The sequence below is a fragment of the Enhydra lutris genome, unplaced genomic scaffold (assembly GCF_002288905.1).
Source record: "Enhydra lutris kenyoni isolate GAN:26980312 unplaced genomic scaffold, ASM228890v2 scaffoldscaffold9, whole genome shotgun sequence".
Classification (NCBI taxonomy): domain Eukaryota; kingdom Metazoa; phylum Chordata; class Mammalia; order Carnivora; family Mustelidae; genus Enhydra; species Enhydra lutris.
This window is the reverse complement of record NW_019154093.1, coordinates 1,260,882-1,288,762: the sequence shown is the minus strand read 5'-3', so window position 1 is coordinate 1,288,762 and position 27,881 is coordinate 1,260,882. Positions and strand designations below refer to the sequence as shown.

Here is a 27,881-nt window from a genome sequence, read left to right as displayed (position 1 = left end):
ACAGAAGACTCAAATCATACTAATAAATAGCACTAGAAGTGATGCTCAACAGGATCTCACGTTTATTGAGAAGTGATTAATGGTAAAAAGAAAGGCAATGCCCTTTCCTCATTGGCTGAACAATAAACTGAAGAAACATTCACTACACGTTTTACAATATTTTTCTCTTCCAAAATGCATTTCTGTAAACAAGTTTTTACCACTGTTCTTAGCTTTGAAATCAAATTAATCCTGACTTAATCAGTATAATGTACAAGAACAGAAAGTTTCTTAGGACTCCTAGTACTTTACTTTGAGTAACAAAGGGTCAGAGAAAATGAACCACCCTTAAAGACACAACCTTGGGTAACACTGTTAAATTCTCCAAGACAAAAATTCTTCATAAAAATGTTCTTCCAGTTCGGAAGGGAAAAACCAAATTCCCACTTTCTGGGGTGGAGGCCCAAAATCTTCGAAACTCAAGTGTTCTCCAAGTGCAAATGTCAAAATGGGGAGAGGAAAGGGTTTAAAAATTAGAGAAAACTGTATGCACTTACGGACTTTAAAATCCGAAAAACATAGTAAAAAGACAAAAAAACAAAGCATTATGCTCTGAAATCACAACCAAAGCCAAAATAAAAGGGACATTTTTCACCTAAACTACCTAGAGGGATTTTTTGTTTAGTTTTTTCTTTTTCTTTTTTTTTTCATTTTCCAGTTAAGTCCTATGTCTTTTGTGAAATTCCAATACTTAAACTGCAAGTCTGCAATCGTCTCTGAAGTCAATGAAATTAAGAAAAAAGTCCTAATTCTCTTGAAGGTCATTTTTTTCCTCTTAGGATATGCAGATGCAACCGTTGCTGCAGTCTGTGCAGAACTGCCTTTTATTTGCCACGACCTTGACGTTCCTACAGAGATTAAAAAACAAAAACAAAAACAAATTGAAATGGTTAGTTAAGACTTATCTGAACATGCTTAAGAATTAAAACTTTAAAGTAACTCAATAAAAATTTAGCTATTTGTGCTGAATAGAATATACCTCACAAATAAAAACTTTTACTTCCTATATTTTAAACTAAAGTAGTAAACAATCATCCCAATTAATACAAAATTGTTTTTCCTTGACTTTAAAATTTCTTGCATGACTTAAACAGATCTGTTTTCCAATTACAGTTGGCTTAAGCTAACACTTGTCAATCCTCCCAAATATGGGCCTAATGGAATTAACTCAAACCATTCATCAAAAGCCTAAAGAAGGGAAGCGGTATATAAAATATACTAAAAAAAAAACTCTAAGGGGCATCTGGGTGGCTCAGCTGGTTAAGCCACTGCCTTCAGCTCAAGTCATGATCCCAGAGTCCTGGGATTGAGTCCCATATGAGGCTTTTTCCCCTGCTCTGTAGGGAGCCTCCCATTCCCTCTCCCTCAGCCTCTCCTGCTTTGTGCTCTGTCAAATAAATAAATAAAATCTTAAAAAAAAAAAACAAAAAACACAACTCTAATAGTACTAGAGTCATTCTATACTAGTGCTAAGGCCTTAGGCATACTCATAGGCCTCAAATTTCCCTTTTTTGTAAAGTGAGGAAACACATCTCACAGAGCAAAAGCCTGGGTAGCTCAGATGGTTAAAGCCTCTGCCTTCGGCTCAGGTCATGATCTCAGGGTCCTGGGATCGAGCCCCGCATCGAGCTCCTTGCTCAGCAGGGAAACTGTTTCTCCCTTTCCTGTTCCCCCTGCTTGTGCTCCCTGTCAAATAAACAAATAAAATCTTTTAAAAATAAATAAATAAAAGCAAAAACATTAAGTGGTTAGGAGCACACAGGCCTGAACTTAGACTTGATTCATCAATCTGCTTGAGTATTTATCCATGGTAAAATATGATTCCTACTAAAAAGAAGAGCAACTACCACTTATAGGTTTCCATGTTCCAGACACTGTACATAATAATGATCTTCATAACCACGCTGCACAGACTGTATTATTCCTAAGAAAACTAAAGCTCAAAAAATTTCCTTGACCAGTATTACTAATAAGAATCAGGATTCAGGGTGCCTGGGTGGCTCAGTGGGTTAGGCCACTGCCTTCGGCTCAGGTCATGATCTCAGGATCCTGGGATCGAGTCCCGCATCCGGCTCTCTGCTCAGCAGGGAGCCTACTTCCCTCCCTCTCTCTGCCTGCCTCTCCATCTACTTGTGATCTCTGTCAAATAAATAAATAAAATCTTAAAAAAAAAAAAAAAAAAAGAATCAGGATTCAGGGGTGCCTGGGTGGCTCAGTGGGTTGGGCCTCTGCCTTCGGCTCGGGTCACGATCTCAGGGTTCTGGGATTGAGCCCCGAGTCGTCGGGCTCTCTGCTCAGCGGGGAGCCTGCTTCCCCTCTCTCCCTGTCTGCCTCTCTACCTACTTGTGATCTGTCAAATAAATTTTAAAAATCTTAAAAAATAAAATCAGGATTCAAACCTAGGGCCATATATAGGCTCTTTCTCAATACCATGTTATTACAAATGCTTATGTAAAAGTCAACGAAGTGAAACTTTGTGATGAATTGACTACCCCTATGGCTAAATTAATCCATAGATACAAAAACAGTATTCAGAAAGAGCAGTTATCTTTTCTTTTAAAGATTTTATTTACTTGAGAGAAAGCACAGACACACTCGTGAGTGGGAGAAGGAGCAGAGGGGCGGGGGAGAGGGACCAGCACTCTGGACTCTTCAGTGTTTCTTTTTTTTAAATTTATTTGACAGACAGAGATCACAAGTAGGCAGAGGCAGGCAGAGAGAGAGGAAGGAAAGCAGGCTCCCTGCTGAGCAGAGAGCCTGATGCGGGGCTCGATCCCAGGACCCTGGGATCATGACCTGAGGCGAAAGCAGAGGCTTTAACCCACTGAGCCACCCAGGCGCCCCTCTTCAGTGTTTCTGGATTCATCGCTTCTCGGCCTTTTGGCTAAGATCAAGTTTTCTTGATTCAATCTCATTCCCATGCTTTTATTATTTTTTAAGCCAGGAACATGTGGCCTTCTGTCCCTCAACGTATACACCTTCTTTAAAACTTCTTTAACCCCCACAGCTTTCAATGTCTTTTTAAATTTGCATCCACAATTAAAAATTAAAATTGCACTGTCTTGTTTTATGTAAAATTAGTCCCAACTCAATCAAAAAGCTCTTAGAAAGTAAAGATGAGGGCGCCTGGGTGGCTCAGTGGTTAGGGCCTCTGCCTTCGGCTCAGGTCATGATCTCAGGATCCTGGGATTGAGTTCCGCATCGGGCTCTCTGCTCAGCAGGGAGCCTGCCTCCTCCTGTCTCTCTCTGCCTGCCTCTCTGCCTACTTGTGATCTGTCAAATAAATTAAAAAAAAAAAAAAGAAAGTAAAGATGATGTCTTCAACTAACCTCACTCACAAGTTACAGGAGTTTAGCAGTAGGTAACATGCTACAACTGACTTTTGAATAAAATTGTTTTTTTTTTTTTTTTTTTTTTAAGTTTCATTTATTTAAGTAGTCTCTACACCCAACATGGGGTTCAAACTCACAAGCAGCAGATCTAGAGTCATCGCGTGCTCTTCCAACTGAGCCAGCCAGGCGCCTCACAGGTTTATTTTAAATTACGCAAATTACACACAAATAAATGGCATTAGCTGTCTTAATCTCCTGATCAACATCAAGAAAATATCACACTGATACAATTAAGCAAGTTCGATTAACTGCTGTTCTATTTCCAAGTAGTTTTGAAGTAGACACAAAAAATATGCTTATATAATTACAAATAATAAAGATAACATCCATGTTCTCAGTATAAAGATACTTAAGCATTTCCATACTATCTTGAAAAGTAAAATAGATTTGGCACCAATAAAAAAAAAAAAAAAACCACCAGATTTTATTTTTTTAAGTAGGAAAGGAAAATAGCTTTATAACGGAGAACGTAGTGAACACTTTAAATAAGTGATCAAAATAACATTCCCAATAATGGCATAAATAGCCTCCTAATGTGAGGCACTGAGGACACAAAGTCGCTTCTGTAGTATTCCTGCCAGAGAAACACAATCAGAGTGTACTTAATGAGGAAACCTTAGACAAACTGAGGTGCATTCTACAAAAATAAACAGCATATACTCTTCAGAAAGGCAATGTCATAAACAAAGCACCTGGGTGGGTGGGGTGTGGTATGCACATGAAAACACTGCAGATTAAAAGAGACCAAAAAGACATGAAAACTACAAGATCCTGGACTGGAACCTGGATCATTAAAAAATGGCTATCAAGGACATTAAGACCTACTGGTAAAATACAAATAAGATTTGTAGATAACAGTTCTGTATGTCAATGTTAAATTTCCTGACGCTGATTAACCACACTATGGTTATAGTGCATGTTCTTATTTTTAGGGATTAACAGCAAAATATTGAGGAGAAAAGGACCTATCTGAAACCTACTTTCAAATGGTCAGAAAAATCACCCATCTCCAAAAAGAAAAATAAAGTAATAAATGTGGCAAAACAGCACAGTGGCAAATCTGGATGAAAAGTATACAGACATTCTGTGAACTATTCTTGAAATTTCTCTTAAGTTTGAAACTATTTCAAAATAAAGTTAATAGGGACGCCTGGGTGGCTCAGTTGGTTAAGCAGCTGCCTTCAGCTCAGGTCATGATCCCAGAGTCCTGGGATCGAGTCCCACATCGGGCTCCTTGCTCGGCAGGGAGCCTGCTTCTCCCTCTGCCTCTGCCTGCCATTCTGTATGCCTGTGCTCGCTCTCTCCTCTCTCTCTCTGATAAATAAATAAAATCTTAAAAAAAAAAATAAATAAAGTTAATAAAAATGGGGAGAAAATTACAGTTTTCATTTCATTCTTCTGCAAATACTAGCTACACTAAAACTTATGTGCAACAAATCATAAAACTTTGAAATGAGTTTATTTCTGGGGCACCTGAGTGGCTCAGTTAAGTGACTCTTGATTTTGGCTCAGGTCTTGAACTCAAGAGTTATGTGATCCAGTACATGCTCAGCAGGGAGTCTGCTGAAGATTCTCTTCCCTCTACCCCTTCTCCCACTCTAAATAAATAAATAAAATAATGAAATTAGTTTATTTCCTCAGACCTACACTAAAAGTCCTTAAACACAGAGCACTTTTTTTTTTTTTTAAAGATTTTTATGTATTTATTTGAGAGAGCAAAAAAGCAGAGGGGAGAGGGAGAAGCAGGCTCCCTGCTGAGCAGGGAGCTCAACGCAGGGCTCAAACCCAAGACCCTGAGATCATGACATAAGCCGAAGGCAGATGCTTAACTGAGCCACCCAGGAACCCCAAATACAGAGTATTTTAGCAAAAAAAAAAAAAAAAAAAAAAGAGGCTCCTGGCTGGCTAGGTTGGTAGAGTGTGCAACTCTTGATCTCTGGGTTGTGAGTTCAAGCCCCATACTTTTAAAAATTTTTGAAAAAAGTTTTTAAGTATATTTTAAAAAGGGCTGCCTGGGTGGCTCAGTCATTGGGCATCTGCTTTTGGCTCAGGTCATGATCCCAGGGTGCTGGGACTGAGCCCTGCATCGGGCTCCCTGCTAAGCAGGGAGTCTGCTTCTCCCTCTCCCACTCCCCCTGCTCCTGTTACCGCTCTCAGTGTCTCTCTGTCAAATAAATAAATAAAATCTTTAAAAAAAAAAAAAAAGTACATATTTTCTTAAAAAGTTACCTAGCAGTTTTTTTACAAGTCTTTTAGAATGAGAAAGGATGACAAAGAGAATGTTCTAACACAAGGACCATTATTTTTAGACACTTTGGGACATTAAAACCTTTTAGGTTTTAAGGTTCTATTAAAGACTTCTCTTACATCAGCTTTCTTTCACTTTTGTGACTACTTCCTATAACCACTGAGAACAATTCCACTAAATGCTCTGACAATTTATGGCCAAAGGGCTTTACCTGTAGATCAGCTGTATTTGCCAATATGCCTAAGCAACCAGTCTACCCCAGTTAAGATTTAACAAACAAGGGGCGCCTGGGTGGCTCAGTGGGTTAAAGCCTCTGTCATGATGCCGGGGTCCTGGGATCAAGCCTGGCATCGGGCTCTCTGCTCAACGGGGAGCCTGCTTCCCTCTCTCTCTGCCTGCCTCCCTGCCTACTTGTGATCTCTCTGTCAAATAAATAAATAAAATCTTTAAAAAAATATTTAATAAATAGAAAGTAAGGAGGTGGGGGAACCAGGAGAATGATGATGGATATATAATAAAGGGAAGAAAGCAGAAGAGCACATAAAAGCAAAATCAGATCTCCAATGGGTACAAGTCCCAGACAGAACTGCCATGAGCAAAACATACATTTATGTCTTGTTGAACACTCCAGCTTTTATACACGAAGATGCTACTGACTCATCATAACAGGGAAAGTGGTATGTCAAGTGTTTTTTTCCCCCATGGTGCTGTCATGTGGAACCAGCCAATGACAGCCCATCCCTTTTTAAAATCTAGTGCTTCCATGGGACACCTGAGTGGCTCAGATGGTTAGGCATCTGCCTTCGGCTCAGGTCATGATTCCAGGGTCCTGGGATTGAGCTCTGCATCCGTCTCCCTGCTCGGCAGGGAGTCTGCTTCTACCCCTTTTTCTCCCCCTGCTTGTGCTCTCTCACTCCGTCAAATTAAAATAAAATAACATAATATAACATAATGTAATATAAAATAAATAAAATAAAATCTAGAGCCACAGGCCAGACAGTTACAGTGAGATGTGTGGTAAGAACAGGCTGAAGTGGTCAGTCAAGGTTAAGCTCCCGCCATGGATTTGCTATCTGCAATAAAGTAAACATAAGATCCTCAAGAACAAACACAAAATTAACTACAAAGTCCCAGTTAACCAGAAAACAACCAAATGCTAGAAGGGAAGATGCATGCATTCCTAGAGCTTAAGGATCTTGTACTGGTAATAAAGAATAGAGGAAAATCACAGACAAGATCGTACTGAATTCACACCCCACCCCCAAATTTCCCATTAGGACACTTTCATCCTAATCTTCAAATCAATCCAAAATCTCAACAAGAACAATAACGAGTCTAAAGAAACAATCTTAAGAAATAAAGATAAATTTAAAGACATTAAGACAGGCGCCTGGGTAGCTCAGTCATTAAGTGTCTGCCTTTGGCTCAGGTTTATGATCCCACAGTCATCCTGGGAAGCCATTAGGCTTCCGGCTCTTTGGTAAGCCTGCTTCTCCCTCTCACACTCCCCCTGTTTGTGTTCCCTCTCTTGCTGTCTCTCTGTCAAATAAATAAATAAAATTTTTAAAAATAATAAAGATATTAAGAAAATGTAAACCAAGGGAAGAAGTTTCTAGCCTTCAGTATCTGGTCTGCCACTTAAAAACTAGAGGTAATACCCATACTAATCATCCATTCCACCTGAGTCCTTACCCAGTTTATATCTATGATTATAAAATACAAAACTTCATCTCTAGGAAATATTCCAAAACCACAAGGTGGCAATGTTACCTAAAATATGCACATTTGAAACCTCTTCCTGTAATACATATTTCTCTTTCTGCAGATTTTTTTCCTCTAAACTTAATATCCCCTTGTTTCTACTACCATCCTACTCTCTCCACTTTTAAGAAGCCCTTAAATACAACTGAGACATATATTTATTTGCCGGCTATAATTTTATTGACCTTAAAAACGGATATTCACCCCTAAAATTAAATTTACTTCTATACCCCTCAAATAATTTTGTTCTATGTCCCCAGGGGCCTTGAGAGAAAGGAACAGAAATTTCAGTGTCCCTGGCTGAACATAAGAGAATGTGGATGGGCTAACATGATAAAATGATTATACTAAAATCACTTTCATAGAGTGAAATCTAAAAAACAAAATATATGAATAAACAAAGCAGAAACAGACCCATAAATACAGAGAAAAACAGATGGTTGTCAGAGGGGAGGTGGGAGGGATGGGCAAATGGGTGAAGGAGAGTGGGAGATAGTCTTCAAGGTATGGAATGAGTTAGAGGATAAAACATACAGCAAGGGAAATATAGTCAATGGTACTGTATTATGACATAGCCTTACATGGCAAGAGTTGGTAGCTACATTTGTGGTGAGCAGAATATAACATACTAACTTGTCCAGTGAAATCACTATGTTGTACTTGGACACCTGCGTGGCTCTGCTGGTTGGGCGTCTCACTCTTGATTTTGGGTCCAGTCATGGCCTCAGGGTCACGGGATTGAGCCCCACCCTCTCACGCTTTCCCTCTGCCCCTCCCTAACCCTCCCTCTCTAAAATAAATATATTTTAAAATATATATATCTTCAGGGTGCCTGGGTGGCTCAGTTAGTTAAGTGTCTGACTTCAGCTCAGGCCATGATCTCAGGGTCCTGAGATCAAGCACCCTGTCTGGCTCCCTGCTCAAGAGGGGTCCGCTTTTCCCTCTCCCTCTCCCCACCCCACTCACTGTTCTCTAAGAAATAAAATCTTTTAAAAAAATCTTCTACCTTCTCATCCCCTTTTAAGTTTTTCTAGGTGCAGAAATGGACACTTAGTTTGAATGAATTTCTGGGAACCGAAGTAGGAGCAACAAGATGAAGTTAATGCATTTACATTTCCTATCATCAAATTCTTTCCAAGACTGCTAATTAGAAGCTGAACTCCTATACACATTTTACCAAAAGGGTTAGAAGTAAAAACCTAGATAATCCACTATTTTCAGTACCTGAATAATAAATCTGACTATGAACAGAACAAGGATAAGATAAATCACACATTAACATTTTTTTAGCTTAACTAAGATAATGAGAAAACACTAGCTCCAAATCAAATGAAATGGTGTGACAGTCTTGACTATTCTCTAAATCACTCATTGGCCTTCCAGTAAAAACATTTGAACCAAAACTAATTTCACAATAAAACCAATTTCTCTAAACACTGCAGAATATAGTTCAACAAATAAGGTTTTTAATAGCTTCTCAAATCCCCTCCATTCTCAGTACAAACATATTTCGCATTTGACAGATAAATTCAGAATGAAGTAATCATTAGAATAAGATTTCCGGACATCTGATGATACTCTCCAGCTCTAACTCCAAAAATATCTTGTAGAACCATTAACAACTCCCTCAATATCTTTCTAGTGCAAGCTACTGTCATCTCTCATCTGGAATGTGCCAGACTCTTAAAGACCTCCCTTTCACTCTTGTGCCCTCTTCAGTGTATTCTAAGGGTCAGACCCCAAAATGGAAACTCATTAGCACTTTTAAGTACCATGCCAAAAGTTATTGAAGAATCTGATGATCCAAAATAAACAAGTACATATTTATATAGATCATAATCATTCATAAAAAACCTCTATGAAACCTGTATGCAAAGAATTTGTATGTAACTTAATTCTAACACCCACAGTAAGGTATTTCTCTGATTTACAAAAAATGCGAAAGCAGGATGGCTGGGTGGCTCAGATGGTTGGGCGTCTGCCTTTGGCTCAGGTTGTGATCCAAGAGTCCTGGGATTGAGCCCCACATTGGGCTCCTTGCTTGGCAGAGAGACTGCTTCTCCCTCTCCCTGCAGCTCCCCCTGCTTATGTTTTCTCCATCTCTATGTATCAAATACATAAGTAAAACCTTAAAAGAAACTACTAAAGCTCCAAGAAGTTTACTTGCTCTAATCAGTCATAGTGGTAGATATATTAGATTTTCTAGAGTGCTTAGACTTTCTGCTACTATAAATATGATATGTTAAGACCACAGAATCTAGAATTCATGCTCTCTATAATTATCAACCAGTATACACAAATTAAGGTCCATCATACGTAACATACTTTATAGAATCCTTTCCCCCTCTGAAAAATACTTTTTTTTTTTTTTTTGACAGAGAGAGATCACAAGTAGGGAGAGAGGCAGGCAGAGAGAGGGGGGGACACAGGCTCCCCACTGAGCAGAGAGCCCGATGTGGGGCTTGATCTTATGATCCTGGGATCATGACCTGAGCCGAAGGCAGAGGCTTTAACCCACTGACCCACCCAGGTGCCCCCAAAAATGGATTACCTTTAAAAATCAGCCTTTAAAATCTTAGCTTGGGCAACTTCAAGATGGCTAGTGGCCACTAAATATTACAGCTTAAAATTAACAACTCTAAAAAAATTAACGTGCGCACAGAAAGGAAGATACAATAAAAGGAACTAAATAATGCAAAACTTCAGGCACCTGATCAAATAGAGATCCAGAAAAGTACATAAAGATTCTGAGGAATCTGAGGTGCCTGGGTGGTGCAGCTGGTTAAGCATCTGATTCTTGGTTTTGGCTCAAATCATTATCTCAGGGTTCTGGGATCAAGCCCCACACAGGGCTCTGCTGAGTGAGGAGTCTGCTTAATCTCTCTCCCTCTCCCCCTTCCACTTGTGCTCTCACTCCCCCTCTAAAATAAATCAATCTTTAAATAATGTAAAACTAGTGTCTCTTAGAAACAGCCACAATGTCTCTAAAAAGTAGATTATAACATCAAGCCACAGGGGCACCTAGGTGGCTTGGTCAGTTAAGTGTCTGACTCTCAATTTCGGCTAAGGTCGTGATCTCAGAGTCATGAGATCCGGACCCGTGTTGGGTTCCACAATGGACATGGAGCCTGCTTAAGATTCTCTATCTCCCTCTGACCCTCTCACTTAAAAATTTTTTTTCCTTAAATAAATAACATCAAGTTACAGGTACAGGATATTAGTCAAAGAGACTGCCCCCTTTTAATGGACAAAAAAAAGTATAGGCAAATAGAGACTCACAATATTGATAGCTAATTAAAAATGGGCAAACTGCTCAAAATACTACAATACTAAAAAGCACTGCCAGGTTTATCAAACACATGTGAGTTCTAACACTGCTTTTAAAGATGAAGTCTTGAGATGAACAGATAATAGACTTTTGGGGGAAAAGACAGGACTACAGTACAAAGAAAGAAACTTTAGAAACCAAATGTACAGGAAAAATAAGCATGAGCAATTTGAGGTAAGAGGCACACAAAACACTTACTAATGATATATATAATCCAGGAGTTCTCAAACTTGAAAAATACAAGGCAATCACCTATAGATAAGAGCTGATAAAATGCAGATTCCAAGGACTTGTCTCTACAGATGCTCCTTGAGTAGGTGAGAGAGGACAACAATCTGCAGTTTAAGTATTCACTGATGGTAACTTATGTAAACCGAGAAACTTCTCCATCAACTTGTAATCCCATAACAAAATGCCTATGGAGCTCACTAAATTAAATTACTAATAAGTCTGGGTGTAGAGCCTAGTTACCAGCATTTCTGTAAATACTTTCCAGATGACTCAAAGCTTATTTTATATCATTGTTACCATCCTTTTGTTTATACTCTGAAACACTCATCTAGGTCCACCCTGCTCCCCTCCCCATCCCTCTGCAGGCTTATGGATTTCAAGTAAAGTAACACTTGCTATAAATGATTTGAAATTACCCAAGAACTTGTCTGGGTTCTAGTTCTGGCTCACCACTAAACAGAAATAATCTTGCAAATCTGTGTAAAAAATGAGAGTGAGATAGACTAGAACCTTCCCACTCAATTTTAGAACCTTTTCAGAGTACATTACATCCAGAGTCATTTGTGTTTCCCCTTATTCCTGCCGCCTGTCATTAGCAGCAGCTTTCACAAGGTTGTGCAGAGTGGATCCAATTAGCTCCATTTTGATGCCTGTGATGAAGTAAGTATATCCTGAGCGCTTAAACAAAGGTTTAAATTTTCAATTAATTATGCTCTCCTCATATACCTTCAAAGAGGTGAATGGCATCAGTAGATAACAGAACATTGTTGTTAACTGTTTTGAATGATAAATGTGGGGGCACCTGGCTGGCTCAGTCAGTAGAGCATGTGATTCAACCTCAGGGTTGTGAGCTGGAGCCCACACTGGTGCAGAGATTAAAGAAAAAATCTTTAAAAAAAAAAAAACAAAACCATAAATGAGAAGATGCAGCAAATCCAAAGAACAAAAACAGCTTTGGGGCAAGACAAATTCCAGCTCATCTACAACTTAGCTGGTGATCTTGAGAAAGTTACACCTTCTAAATCGCAGTTCCTTAACTGTAAAATGAAGACAATTTTATAAAAACTTTAAGAAGGCGGGGAGGGGGACCCTGGGTGGCTCAGTTGATTAAGCATCTGACTCTCGGTTTCGGCTCAGGTCATGATCCCAGGGACGGGAGATGGAGCCCAGGACCAGGCTCCATCCACGCTGAGCGCAGAGCCTACTTTAAGGGGGAAAAAAAAAAAAAAAAAAGGTGGTGGTGAGGGAACCAAAACCAAAACTTCATATACTGCTGGGCCCAACCAACCTCTCCAGCTTTACCAATTACCATTCTTTCCACTTCTCATTATTCTGAAAACAACCTAAGCATTCATGAGATCATGTTTATGAATATGATCTGTCTTGTCTCCCCTTCCTAGAACGCCCTCCCCACTTTTCTACAGGGCAAATTCCATATAATGGTCCATGGGCTTTGGGCCCAAAGAGACTTTTCTATTCAGATGCAGCTCCAACATATTTCCATTTATCATTTATTAAGACAAAACTGAAACAAAAGCGTATGTCAGAACTTCACTACTTCATCCATGATTTGAGCAACTTCTTTGCTAAACCAGTAATTTTCAAATTCTGGAAGACTATTTCCTCAGATTTCTGTGCTATTCAAAATATGCAGAGCCACAGACATGACACACTTAAATTTAATCTGCATGAATATTTTCTCTATCACTTTAAGGGTAGACAATTAACAAAAACCAAGTCCTGATTTACATACATAGCATTTGTCAATTTTTTAAAAAGATTTTATTTATTTGTCAGAGACAGGGCGCGCACAGGAGCATGCGTGCACAAGTGAGCTCTAGAGCAAGAGAGCACTAGTGCACAAGCAGAGGGAGTGGCAGGCGGAGGGAGAAGCAGGCTCCCCGCTGAGAAAGGAGCCCAAGGCAGGACTCAATCCCAGGACCCTGGGATCATGACCTGAGCAGAAGGCAGACTTTAACTGACTAGGCCACCCAGGCGTCACAGCATTTGCCAATTTTCATGGTGTAAATAACATGGCAGAGCTATGTATTACATAGTTTATATACAGTATTATACATTGATAAAACAGATGTAAATAACCTGCAGTGATAAATTTGAGTATTATGGTTTAACAGTAGTAATAATTGTATTCTAAGTTTATGTAGTTTAATTTTAATTTTCTTACAAACTGGTTTATAATGTATTTAATATAAATACAAAGGTATTTAAGACATCTTTTAATACAATGTATTTAATTTTAATGTCAAAATAATGTTTAACAGCCAGCTTGCTAAAATTTCTTTTTTAAGATTTTATTTGTCAGAGAGAGAGAGAGAGAGAGAGAGAGAGAGCGCGCACGAGCATAGGCAGACAGAGTGGCAGCAGAGGCAGAGGGAGAAGCAGGCTCCCCAGTGAGCAAGGAGCCTGATGTGGGACTCAATCCCAGGACGCTGGGATCATGAACTGAGCCGAAGGCAGCCGCTTAACCAACTGAGCCACCCAGGCATCCCATAAAAAAAATTTTTTTAAAGATTTTATTTATTTATTTGACAGAGAGTGAGTGAGTGAGAAAACTAGCAAGCAAGCAAGCACAAATTGGGGGAGTGGCAAACCCTGGGATCATAACCTGAGCCGAAGGCAGACACTTAACCAATGGAACCACCCAGACACCCTGCTAAAATTCTTCAAAGCTAAGCAGCTCACAATTAGCCAGCTCCACATCATTGACATCACTGAAATACCAATTCCACAACTTATTAAGCAATGAGACCCTATACAAATAACCTCTTTGAGCCTGCTTCCTCATCTAAAATGAGAATATACCAAACATTTATGTGCCCCTTGTGCCAAGCTCTGTGCTATCATCTGAGTGTTTATTACTCATTCTTACATGGTTCAAATGTTTCTTCCTCCATGAAGCCCTCCTAAATTTCCCCAAATGTATCACTCTTTTTCAGAAAACCATTTCTTCATTATACTCTATTGCACCTATTATCCCGCAAAGGTGACACCTCATTTAAACACAAACATTTGTTCAAAGACAGATACAAAGGGCATCGTTCAAGGAGATCCAAATTCAGAGTCATCTATTCTCTTCTAGTCCTCCCTTAAGTAGGCTGCAGAAAGGCACTTCATCTATCCACAAAGCAAGGAAGGTGATGAGTAACTATGAGTTACTGTGCTATTCAAAATATGCAGAGCCACAGACATGACACACTTAAATTTAATCTGCATTAATATTCTATCACTTTAAGGGTAGACAATTAACAAAAACCAAGTCCAGAAACAGAATTTCCTTAACCCTTTCGGCAGAGAGACAAGTAACTTATCTGCAAGACCGAAGTAGACATAAACATCCCTAGAATTTTACAGAAAGTTCAGGTTTGCCATTTCAATTAAAACAGGACACCGAGCATTGCATTAGTTCTGAAGAGGCAATTTAAACCAGTGGTGGAAGGCAGAAATACTAAATCGAAAGAACAATATGCCATGATTATTTATTCCCTAAGAATTTAATAAGAAAACACATCTGGCTAAAGTGACATATTCTAACTTTTCTATCACAAATTTTATTTGTGTATTTTTAATTTTTTTCTAAAGCTGAAAATGGAGCAGGGGTGCGTGACTTGCTCAGTCAGTGGAGCAGGTGACTTTTTTTTTTTTTTTAAAGATTTTATTTATTTATTTGACAGACATAAATCACAAGTAGGCAGAGAGGCAGGCAGAGAGAGAGGAGGAAGCAGGCTCTCTGCCGAGCAGAGAGCCCGATGCGGGGCTCGATCCCAGGACTCTGGGATCATGACCCGAGCCGAAGGCAGGGGCTTTAACCCACTGAGCCACCCAGGCGCCCCAAGGAGCAGGTGACTCTTGATCTCGGGCTCATGAGTTAAAGCCCCACACTGGGCACAGAACTTAGTCAAAGAAAAAAGAAAAAGAAAATGGAGCCAAGGTTGACAGCTTCAAGTATTTCCCAACAACTGATTAAAGGTCCAAATCAAAGGGTTAGGAAGATGGCCATAAAGGAAAAACAAAAACCAAAAAAACCCACAAAACCTCCTTATAAAGAAAAACACTGGGGCACCTAGGTGGCTCAGGCAGTTAAGTGTCCAGTTCTTGATTTCGGCTCAGGTCAGGATTTCAGGGTGTGAGAGATTCCTCCTGCTTGAGATATTCCCTCTCCCTCTGCCCCTCCCCTTCCTGCTTTCTCTTTGGGGAAAAAAAAAAAAAAGAGACAGAAACATTACTTGGACCAACATCATAGGAAAACTGGATTTTAAGAAAAAGGTAACACTTCTCTTAAATAATCATTTCTATGTTCCTCTGATAAATCTTCAATATGTTTTATTTTTATATTTTTTAAGCTTTTATTTGAGAGAGCACGAGAGAGAGAGAGCATGTGAGCGTGTTGGAGGGAGAAGCAGACCCTCTGATGAGCAGGGAGCCTGTTGCTGGGCTGGATCCCAGGACTCCAGGATCATGACCTGAACCAAGGCAGGCACTGAGTGAGCCACCCAGGGACACCCTCTTCAGTATGTTCTAGGTAATAATTTTTTCATTAATACTAATGCAGTAAATATTTTTAAAATATCCATATATCTTATCTGTACTAAGATTTACTGGGACTCTAACAGTCCTTTCTGTCATCCATGTCCTTCTAGCCTCAAGTCCTTTATTTCTTATATGTAGTAAGTAATAGGTCAGAAATTACGAAACAGAAATAACCTTCCTAAAAAGACCTGTTCAGTAGCATACATTCCTTTCATGAATTTTGAATGTTATCTTGGGCTAGCTAACGCTCTTATTCTTGATTTCTCTGGTACAGACTATTCCATGTATAAATCTTCTCTACAACGTATCTAATAGAAGTTCTTTTGGTCTCTTCTTGAAACCCTCCCATGACTAAGAACTCCATTTCTGGAAAGTTCTCCCTACTATTTACAAAAACCTTCCTCCCTATAACCTGTATTCATTGGTTCTGGTGCTATCTTCTGACAAGGAGAATAAACCCATTAGTCTTTTGTGTTTTTTTTGGTTTTTTTTTTTTTAGATTTTATTTATTTGTCAGAGAGGGAGAGAGAGCGAGCGAGCGAGCACAGGCAGACAGAATGGCAGGCAGAGGCAGAGGGAGAAGCAGGCTCCCCGCCGAGCAAGGAGCCCGATGTGGGACTCGATCCCAGGACGCTAGGATCATGACCTGAGCCGAAGGCAGCTGCTTAACCAACTGAGCCACCCAGGCGTCCCTAGTCTTTTGTTTTTAAGTAAAACCTATGCTCAGCATGGGGGATGAACTCATGACCCTGAGATCAGGACATCACGTATTCTACCAACTGAGCCAGTCAGACACCCCCTAAACCTACCAGTCTTAAAGGCATTTGATACAAGCTATCATATTCTCCTTCCAAATCATTTAAGCTAAACATTCTGATGAACACAGGGATATGATGAGAAACAAATAACGTGTATGAAACACATCATTGGAAGAAGTGAGCTGTTGCGTATTCAGTAATGATAATTATAATTACCATGTACTGGTTCATCTTTACTTCTACAAGCTTCTCACTGTCTTCCATGCAAAGGTAATGACAAGGAGTACCGGATGATTTATGGAATTGTTTAATCACTGCTATATCACACACCTGAAACTACTATAACACTGTATGTTAACTAGAATTAAAATAAAAACTTAAAAAGGTAACATCAAGGAGCTCCTCCATCCTGATTCAAATGAAACCTTCCTTTCTTTTAAACTCTAGAACTTTTTTAAACTAATTTTGTGCCTTTCTCAGTTTCCTTCTATATCAAACTAACTGCATGAACATTTCATTCAACTCCTTTTTCCTAAGCCAACCTCCAACAAGCTTCCATTGTGGAGAAACCTACTCCACAAATACCAATTAGACTTGCTCTTAAACTGTACAGGACTTCTTGTTCCAAATTATCTATAGTCACAGATGTGGACTGCCCTGAACTGATCTATGTTTATTCTTCCCCCAAACACCTCTGGCTACCTTCTATACATCTTTCAAGGCTCAGCTCAAAAGATCACCTCTTCCAGAATTTCTTCTGTGACCAACCCACCCACAACCCAGGCTGGTTTAGGCAGTCCTCACTTTCAAACTGTCACCCTGTGCGTATCTTGAGAAACTGCTTTGTTTTGTATGCTTACCTGTCACTAATGTAAGGCTCCCTGACAATACACTCCAGATTTCTCAGTAGTATCTAGCATACAGCAAAGAAAAGATATAGGGGTGCCTGGGTGGTTTGGTCTTTAAGTTCTGCCTTCGGGTGAGGTCATGACCCCAGGGTCCTGAGATCGAGCCCCGCATCAGGCTCCCTGCTCCGTGGGAAGCCTGTCGCTCCCTCTCCCACTCCCCCTGCTTGTGTTCCCTCTCTGTGTCTCTGTCAAATAAATAAATAAAATCTTTAAAAATAAATAAATAAATAAATATAGATATGTCAGGACCTTGCTATATTCCCTCTCCGTCTCTGTGTGTCAAATATACAAATAAAATCTTTTTTTAAGATTTTATTTATGATTGACAGAGAGAAATCACAAGCAGGGGGCAGCAGGCAGAGGGAGAAGCAGGCTCCCTGCTGAGCACAGAGCCCAATGTGGGGCTCAACCCCAGGACCCTGGGATCATGACCCGAGCCGAAGGCAGACGCCCAACTGAGCCACCTAGGAGCCGCCATAAATAAAATCTTTAAAAAAAAAAAAAAAGGAGGGGGTGCCCGGGTGGCTCAGTGGGTTAAAGCCTCTGCCTTTGGCTCAGGTCATGATTCCAGGGTCCTGGGATGGAGCCCCGCATCAGGCTCTCTACTCAGCGGGAAGCCTGCTTCCTCCTCTCTCTCTCTGCCTGCCTCTCCGCCTATGTGATCTGTCAAATAAATAAATAAAATCTTTAAAAAACAAACAAACAAACAAACAAACAAACAAACATTGTAGGACAGATGTGAATAGGCATTTTTAATCAATGCATGTTCACTGCAATGTTATTTCAGCTGGAAAAAAAAAAGCAGCTGACAAATCTAAAAATTAAGGATTGGTAAATTATAATAAATCTATGAAAGAATACTAAGAAGCCATCAAAAGTGATGTCACAGAAGAATATTTAACAATTAGGCAAAGGTTCTAAATAAATGCAGAAAGCCAGTTACAAAATAGTATCTGAAGTACACAAGAGTAAACCACATATGGGAGATACTCCTAAAATTTGCTGAAGTTTCAAGCCAGATAGATCCAATGCTTGAAGCTTCTATGATACTGAATTACAACATGGAACAGAACAAGTTGCTAATAGTAGGCTAAAATGGCTATAGTTCTGCTTCAGTGTGTTCTGCCAAGATACATACCCAATCATGGAACTTTAGAATAGCTGTGACATCATTTTCAGGATGAAGCTTACGTATTTCCCCACTTGAGTTACTATGCCCACTTGGCACAATTTTTTGGAATCTTGTAAATAATACACGAGTGCACATACAAACACCCCACCTAAAAGGAGTCTACTGCCTCAATGAGCTAACAGTTTGACTCTCATGAAATTTGTTTTATCTTGGAAGCCTAAAAAAGACTAGCTTTACATCAGTTATGTAAGAATGTTAAGGTCAACAGTAGGCAAGAGAAGTAAGGCAATATTGACTGAAATGTTAACTGGGTTTAGAAGCAATCATAGGTACCTTCCTGAAACCTTAGCAATCTTTTCTAACAGAAGGTAAACTAAAAAGTAATCTGACACAAGTATGGTCGAAGCTTTCTTTTTTTTTTTTTTTTTTTTTTTTTGGTAATTTGTTCACCAGCCTGAGAACAATTCATATACTCATTCACCAGAAGTCTTTATGGAATGGTTTTAAGAAAGATCCATTAGTTGGCTTAACAAAGACCCTAAACCTTTATTATTACCACTCACTATGAAAACATCACAAAGCTGGTGAATTCCAACATATGACTTACACCTCCTTATGAAGTTGAATTATTATTCACTGAACTGCTCCAGTGAATTTAGTACAAACTTGATTAAAAGTCTACATAAATTAACAGCGCTCAAATTTGCTACTTCATTTTTAAATCCAAGTTTCCCCACTATTTCCAATACATACAAGTCAATCTTATCATTTATGCTGTACATTCCTGTCTTTGCCCTATTTTTGTTTTTGCCTTCCTATTTTTAATCACAACATGTGGGACAGAACTTTGCAGATGAAAGCAAGCAGATTCATAATATGGGATTGACATTACGCATGTTTCAAGTGGTTGAACTAAGCACCTGGATGCCCCTCACACACTTTAATAATCTACTGTGAAACTACATGACGCTTAAAAGGTCATGGCCTCCCATCCTTGAGTTCCTCTATTTTTCTCTTAAAAGATTTTATTTATGTATTTGACAGAGAGAGAGAGAGAGAGAGAGAGAGAGAGAGAGATATCACAAGTAGGTATAGAGGCAGGCGGTGGGAGATGGGGGTGGGGAGCAGGCCCCCCTGCCGAACAGAGAGCCTGATTCGGGGCTCGATCTCAGGACCCTGAGGTCATGACCTGAGCCAAAGGCAAAGGCTTAACCCACTGAGCCATGCAAGCACCCCCTTAAGTTCCTCTAGATACAGGAGACTGTTAAAACATCTTTAGAGCCTTTCAGATGTCTGGTGAAAATAATCAGTAAACCATTTCCTCAAGATTATGGCAGATTTTAAGTTAAACCAGTAAACTTTGGGGAAGGGAAAAGAGGAATTTAAAGTTTTGTTTTGTTTTTTTTTTATTTTATTTTGTTTATTTATTCGACAGAGAGAGAGAGATCACAAGTAGGAAGAGCAGCAGACAGAGGTGGTAGGGGGGAGCAGGCTCCCTGCTGAGCAGAGAGCCCGACGCGGGGCTCGATCCCAAGATCCCGAGATCATGACCTGACCTGAAGGCAGAGGCTTAACCCACTGAGCCACCCAGGCGCCCCTAAAGAAAAAGTTTTTTGACAGTGAACTTTTCATAATGTGGCTCTATACTTCTAGCATCACTGACAAATATATCTCCATTTTTTATTCATCTGCACACACTAGAAGGCAACCATCCTGCTTTAGCTGGACAACTATGCATCTCTGAGTCTGTGTTATCCAGGTGGAGAATCTAATCATACAGCCCTCCTCCTTCTACTGCTCAAAAAATAACCTTTTATAGAGGCGTAACAAGTGCCTCAGATCCTATATCAAATATATAAAACCTGTAAGAATTCATGACAAACCTAAGAAAAATATATTTACATAAACTTAATAAACTTTATTTTACATTTGAAGCTAACCACTTAGGATTCTCTCAATCATTAATGTATCTTTAACCAACTGAGCCACCCAGGCGTCCCAAATGTATCTTTAAAAAAAAAAAAGTCTTCTTGCCCATAATAATCTTTTCACCTACTTCCTACATTTAAATATGTCAAAGTCCTAGATAACATAAACTCTGCCCCAACTCGTATTTTACCATTCTCTATGGTCTTAAAGTTTACATTCACTCAATACACACAAACCAAGCATTACCAACACTTTCCAATAAATTCCAACTCTTTAGTTTGGACCTATTCCCCATCACTCTGCCCAAGATTGTCACTTGTTACAGAGGGGGAACAAGAGGTTACTCTTCAGGAATACAAAAGAACTTTAAGAGCAAGAGATCAGCTTTTTATGATTATGTTTCCAAGTTTTATATAATACATACTATGTTTCCAAATGGGAAAAAGGTTTTGGAAAAAGTAACTAAGCAGAACACTAAGGAGGACAGGAACAAGGAAAAAGTTCCAAAACATTCCCTAATACTTCCAGTAATCAAAGGCAAGCAAAAAGCGATGTCAGGGCTTGGTGGCACACCAACTCCTGACTTAACCACCTTACCTGAGTTAAGCCAAAAGTTAATTGTAACAGAACTTTAACCTTTCCTCTGCCATATTAAGGCCTCAATCTTTTCCTACTTGAATTTTCATGGTTCTATCACTTCAATTATTCCCTTTGCATTTCTTCTGGCCTTGTTCTTCACCTCTTTTGCATCATTTAAATTCCGCTTTCCGTTAACTTAAGCTCACATTTCTACATACTAAGCCAAACAGTAACATCAATTATACTTCCATAAAGGCTTAAACTGTTAAGTGATACATTTGTTATTTACAAAGCTTTTATTAACCATTCAGAATACCTCTCCTGTTCTCTCTAGTTCCTTCTCCTTCGTTGTAAGTCTTAAGAATGGTAAACTGGGGGGCGCCTGAGTGGCTCAGTGGGTTAAAGCCTCTGCCTTCGGCTCAGGTCATGATCCCAGAGTTCTGGGATCGAGCCCCGCATCAGGCTCTCTGCTCGGCGGGGAGCCTGCTTCCTCGTCTCTCTCTCTGCCGGCCTCTCTGCCTACTTGTGATCTCTCTCTCTCTGTCAAATAAATAAATAATATCTTTAAAAAAAAAAAAAAAAAAAAAAGAAAGAATGGTAAACTGGTTACCTTTTTAACACTTTCTTCTTCCTCTTGGCGTTTCTCATAGTGTGAGAAGTCATCAAAAATCGAAGTGGTGTGCTTGTAGCTGGCTATGATTTTCAACACCTGCTTAGCCTTTTCCAGAGGCACTTCCTGAGTGTCCCTGGAGTTGGTCACTGGTTTATTCTCGTTGTTCTCTAGGCGAATGTGTCGCAGTTGGCTATTGGGAACGTCCTTCACAAAAATCCATCTGACATCAAAACGACCCTTCCATTTGTCCTGGGACCACACACCTGCACATGTGTTGTAGTCCACAGCAGATTTCATTTCTGCAACGCCACAGAAGTGTCCACTGCCGTTGACACTGAAAAGTAAGTAAACGGGGCCTTTCCCGTTCATGGAGCGATAAGCAGCATCCAGTCTCTTGTTACCGTGCTCTGTGCTGCACCAGATATTATACTTAATGGAACGGTGGATATCGTCCTCAGAGTAGCTCTTAATGATGAAAACCCGGCCATGTTTCAGATTCCAGTCAAAATCCTTGGGGTTATAGTTGTTAATGGACCGCAGCTTCTCCAACACTGGGTGAGGTTCTGAAGGAGTAGGTCCAGATCCAGCCTGAGACTGTCCTACTCCATTACCATCCACCCCATTATGACCGAACCCACTGCCACGGTTCCGAGGTGCTACCCAGCGGGTTGGCTGAGTTGCCTGTTGCTGGACTGAGAGTTGGGCAGGCTGTGGTGGAGGTGGGGGCAATGGCTGTGTTTGTTGCCCCACGGATGCCTGAGCCACTGGTGGGCTATTGTTAGCCTGCTGACCTACAGGCTGGGGAGACCCCTGGGTTGGCTGCTGACCTATGTTCTGAACCAAAGCCTGTGAGGGGGCTTTTGCCACAGGACCCTTATTATCCCAAGTTCCAATATCCATGTTATGCTTTATTGGGGGTGGTGGAAGACTTGACCCTGCAATGCCATTCTTGGTCTTCAACTTCGGTTGCTGTTTTGCCGGCTTGCTAGCAATATCAGCCCAAGATGCTGGTTTTGGAGGAGCAATGGTAGCTGGAGGCAAACTATTGGAAGCCACGATGTTACCAGTAATGGACCCACTACCAACTGCAGAACCTACAACTTTTGGAACATTGCTTGCAACTTCTGTGCTACCCAACTTCAGTGCTGCCATCCCTTGGTCTATAGTATTCATGCCAGGAGCCTTATTGAGGGTCTCACTGGCAAAAGCGGACTGTCCATCAATCATGGCTCCACCTAAGGAGCTAGGTGCATAAGCATAATTGCTACTATATCCAGAGCTCTGAGTAGACTGTCCCTGAGAACTGTTATTTCCCCAAGCTGAGAAGTCAATCCCACTGGGAAAGAAATTAAAACCATGCTGACCAAGAAATGGAGTGCTACCCAGGGCTCCTGGTTGTCCAAACATTGCATCTGGTAGGAAGTGAGGCTCTCCGTTGCTCAGCTGTCCATAAGAAGTCAGATAGGGCATGGCTGTATCACCCCCAGTAGACCAAGCAGCTTCACCCAAAGAATAGGAGAAGCCAATGGAGGGACTGTAGTAACTGGGTAAATAGGAATCTGACATGGCAGTATATGCATTATTCTGTGGAAAGGAAAAAAAAAAAGGCAAATCAAAATTAAACACAAAAATTAATAAAACAACAATCAGGACATTTCCTCTTCCAACTATTCACCCAATTCTAATTCAACTAGAAAAGCAACTATTTCAGGTGATCTCTTCCCATAAACTTCCTGGTTCTTACACTGAAAGAGATTTTAGTTTCATAATTAAAATGTTTAAACATTTCAAGTTAAACTGACATACAATTTAAGCCTTAACTTTAACAGTATACAGTTTAGGACATACATATAAGCCTTAACTTTAGCACTAGAATTGAGGAAAGGGAAAACCCAGCAAAAAGTATTAAGTCTTTACTCTATAGAAGTGTTGAGATGATGCTTTTACTAAAAACCAGTTCTCTGTGGATTCAAGGAGTGTGAACTTTGGCAGATCAGAGGAGTGTTCCTAAGAGTTTCCTATCAAAACCATACTATAATAGATAAGAAACAGAAAGAACTGGAAATTTCAAATTCTATCCCAAAAATCTGTGCAGCCATTCCTCAACCATAAACCAAGGTTTATTAGACCTAGTTTACATCATTAGCCTCTTGGCAAACCATTTGGGAACATTAGGAGATACGACTATTTAATTATAACCTGGAAAGGCAATGCACAATAGCTTCCAAAGTTTAAAACTGAAAAATGTTGCTATCTGGTCTGCTTCACCTATAAAATTAATGGCTTCAAATGCACACCTGACTTTTCCATTAAAACTAGGGGAATTCCAAAAACACTGAAAGTCTGTATTTTTAAGAATTATTCTAAGGAAGAGGGGCGCCTGGGTGGCTCAGTGGGTTAAAGCTTCTGCCTTCGGCTCAGGTCATGATCCCAGGGTTCTGGGATCGAGCTCCGCATCGGGCTCTCTGCTCGGCAGGGAGCCTGCTTTCCCCTCTCTCTCTGCCTGCCTCTCTGACTAGTTGTGATCTCTGTCTGTCAAATAAAAAAAAAATAATAAATTATTCTAAGGAATAACCAAAAATATAAACTTATACTCAACTAGTCAACACATTAGAAGACAGACTGCACTGCAAAAACCTCAATCATTCTTGACCTAATACTATAACTCACAGAATAGTCCAATAAGGGAGAAGCTACAGATATAAAAAATTGGTCTGTATAGGTATGGATATAGCTCAACTCAAAATAGAGTATCCTAACTTCAAAATAGCTCTGGTGCAGGCGTTCACTTATCTTGATGAGCACTGAGTGATACACGAAATTGTTGAATCACTATACTGCACTCCTAAAACTAATATAACACTGTATTAACTGCACTGGAATTAAAATAGCAGCTCTGGTACATAAGAACCTGTTAACTACTGAATAAAGAATTTTGTTCTTGGATGACCATAAGTATGTCAGGCCTTAAGTCTGTATTATCAAAGCCAACACTATTCTCCCTAGCCAGACATAGCACTTGAAAATTAAATGTTTCAACTAATGCAATTTGATAAAAATGGTCCTTTTCTCTGCCAATATTTTCCTTACCAAAAAAGGGGGGGGGAGTAAGTCTTTTCACACATCCCCTTAGGTTTAAGAAAAATCAGTTTCTCGAAGACAGTGTTAAAATTTTAAGACTCAAATCCATTAGGAAATAAGAAATTCAGTCTATCATCAATGGATTAAGCCTTAAGGATTATTCCAACATAAGGCAATAAATAATGGTTAAAAAGTAGAAGAATTACTCTTGATAAACTACAAAGAACAAAGATTTTCAAGTTATCCATCTATTCAACCATGATTTCTACTCCCCCACACCCCAGAATTTTTTAAAGACATTCAAGCTTTAGCTTGAGAAGTAAAAAACATGCACTTAATATCACAGGTTATGCCATCACATAGCTGAGTGCCTACACCTGAACTGGCAGGTTCCCACATGCCCCTGAGCTCAAAAATATGAATTACACAATGTTTCACAAGAACTACCTAGAATTATGTTTCCAAATGCTCCCACTCTCCCTGTATGATTATGTAAGCAAACTACTTCAATAGCAGGAACCTATAAATAGTTCATTCCTCTACTTCCTTCCTACTTTTCCTGATTAACTGGTTGCCTTCTCTGAAAACTTTTCCCAATCACTTGCTTAAATGGTTTCTACACTCTCAATGGAGAAAATTTTACATGGGGGATCTAAAAGTTTTATGCAAGAATTAGGTCCAAATATGGGCATGCACCAATATGTCAAGTTTTCAAATCTAGTGTATGGCATCTGTTCAGAATTTATATAGATATCTCATAAGCTTTTTCATTTTTTAGGGTATCTTCGGTGCGTTACTGTAAGTTTTCCTTTTGGTTTATTAAATCTGTGGGTTTGTATTTATTAGCTAAAACCTTGTAAGTTGTATCTTTGGGACCCAGAATATTAATACAAAAGAACTGACAAATGAAAGTAGTTTCTACATACACAGACCATGTTAATATATGAACCTATATAGACCTAAAAGAAATTAGAAAAACAGGTTACACAGCAAAATCCTCAATCATTTTTGATCTTCATTTGCACCAAACAGTATCTTATCTTCCTTTAACTCCATTTTATAAATTCTATAGCTCCCACAAGTGAGAAACTGGAGGTGTACAAAATTGATTTCTACAGATATAGACACATCTCAACTTGAAAAAGGAATACCTAAGTCCAAAAGTTAGGATAACCTAACAACCTACTAACTAGTGACCAGATGAAAAGGAAGATTCCAGTTCTACAGCACTAAATAAAGTTCAGGTGATTTTTTATTAGTTTTTTTCCCATCACATATGCATCCAATTTTCCTAAAAGAAAAAGGTTTGGGGGGTAAAAAGTCAGAATACTTAAACTGAGTATTCTTCAGTTTGGCACCGTTACATTCTTGGTAAGGAGAATTACTAACAGGTGCTGCTGGTATACTATAAAATGCTATCACTTCCAATCTCAGAGTATGTTTGCTGTCAACAACGATGGGAATCTTAAGTCTGTAACATCTGTAGTAACTCCTTTTACGACACAAGGACTGGTATTAAAAAAGTCACCCTCTGAAAATGAGATTAACTGATAAGGCAGAGAAAAAATACGGTATATTACACCCTCTGATCAGGCATGTAAATGGTTAACTACTCACGGGCCTTGCCTGTGGACTCAAGTAAGGTTCAAAATCATCATCATTTAATCCATCCTTTTGATGTACAGATCCATTTTGTACTGAAGGGGAAAAGATTCAAATACATTAGGAGTGTCTCAATCGCACAACCTATCTCCCAAATTAAGCAAATCTATTCTAACCCGGAGAAAAGCCTCACTAAACAGAGCAAGTTAAGTCTGAATTTCAGAAAAACGGATAAAGAGGAGAATGAAAGCGGAGCAATATTCGTCAATGAAAATGTCTCCCTCCACCCGAAGCAAGTTGATCTTAAAAAGGTCATTTTATTGGCTCCTCTAGATTTCAATTCCCTCCGGCTTCCCCTCCCCCATCACATGTGAGTACTTCCAGAGTGTGATCCACGAGGATGAAAAACAAAGGCCTTCTAAGACCTACAGGAAACTAAGGACCTGGGACATTTCAAAACCGAATCCACCCCCACCCTTAATGAATTACTCCTTGTTCACTGAAAAGCTGTTCGCCAGCTGCAAGAACACACCGAAAGGGTCAAATACTTAAGTGTGAGGCACCTGCGAACTAAGCGGCTTCCGAAAGGTCCTCTCCCTGGGGCGCTTCCCGGAGACCCCGCCCCCACTACTCCGCGTACCCCTCCCGGCCCAGGGCCACCGGCGGAGCTGGGCTCACCTTTGTTTCCTTGACCTTTTGGTCTCTGCGGGCGAAGAAAACGTCGCCAAGCAGCAAGTCGTCCAAGGAAGAAATGGAAAAGGAAAGACAAATTAAAGCCGGGCCGGAGAAGGGAATAAAGGAGCAGGCCTGAAGGGAGGCGTCAGGAATGATGGTGAGGGGGAGGCTGAAAATGGGAGGCGGGGAAAAGCGCTGGCCGGCGGGGCCCGGGGAGAAAAAGCGGGGGACGCGCCAGAAACAACGCGAGGAGACTAGCGTTTCAAGGAAGGGGAAGGAAACAAGGAAGAAAACGAGGCCCGCTGAGAAGAGGGAACGCGGCGCGGCCGGTGGGCTCCGAGGCCCGGGGAGAGCGGGCGGAGAGCGAGGCGCTGGGCGCGGCCGGCCTGAGAGGCCCGAAAGCTGGCCCGCGAGAGGCGCCGCCTCGGCTCGGCCGGGCCCGACCGGGGGCGGCGGGCCCGGGCCTAGTCGGGCTCCCTCTCGCCTCACACAATGGCCGAGGCATGCGGGCCGGGCCTGTACCTGCTCCAAGAGGCTGCTGGCCGACATGGCTCTCGGATCCTCGCGGGTAGCGACAGCGGTGGACTCTCGTCAGGGCGGCGGCGGCGGCGGATGAGCCCTGGCGGCGGGAGCAGGCGGCGCGGTGGCGGCTTTTGTCCCTGACACTCGGGGGCCTCGGCGGACGCAGCGGAGACACAGCGCGCGGCTCGGGCTCCGGCTCCGACTCGGCGACGCTCTAGCCCGAGAGCTCAACGCCCGTCTCTATGTCTTTACGCGCGCGCCCGCCCCTCGCAGCCGAAATAAGGGCGCCGAGCGGCAGAGGCGGACGGTGCGCGCGGCGCGACGCTGACTCTCACATTCACTCACCCACGCGGAAGGGGTCCGGCGCGAAGCACTCCGGGAAGGAAGGGACGAGGCCGCAGTGCCCTCTGGTGGGCTGGAGGAGCGGAAGCGGCGAGTGCAGCCTCCCCGCCCCCATCGCCTCGGGATTGGGGCCTATAGGAAGGTGGGGGCGGCCAGGGTCGCGCCACGAGGTTTAGACTAACACCTGGAGAGA

The 27,881-nt window shown here is 40.9% G+C and overlaps 1 protein-coding gene across 2 annotated transcripts; it reads right to left on the bottom strand.

Moving 5' to 3' along the window:
* Positions 1 to 39: 39 nt before the first annotated feature.
* LOC111143404 (YTH N6-methyladenosine RNA binding protein 2) lies at positions 40 to 27,553 on the bottom strand. 2 transcript variants are annotated; one of them, XM_022497113.1, is made up of 6 exons: positions 27,347 to 27,531; positions 26,828 to 26,852; positions 26,579 to 26,584; positions 26,165 to 26,244; positions 21,464 to 23,050; positions 40 to 887 (listed from the first exon to the last, which is right to left on the bottom strand). In XM_022497113.1, the coding sequence occupies exons 1-6, from the start codon at positions 27,371 to 27,373 to the stop codon at positions 864 to 866; spliced, it is 1,749 nt and encodes a 582-aa protein (XP_022352821.1). In that variant the 5' UTR covers positions 27,374 to 27,531; the 3' UTR covers positions 40 to 863. The 2 variants fall into 2 exon arrangements, with proteins under 2 accessions (XP_022352821.1, XP_022352820.1); XM_022497112.1 differs by lacking the exon at positions 26,579 to 26,584 and having other exon boundaries at positions 27,347 to 27,553.
* Between the last annotated feature and the right edge of the window lie 328 nt (positions 27,554 to 27,881).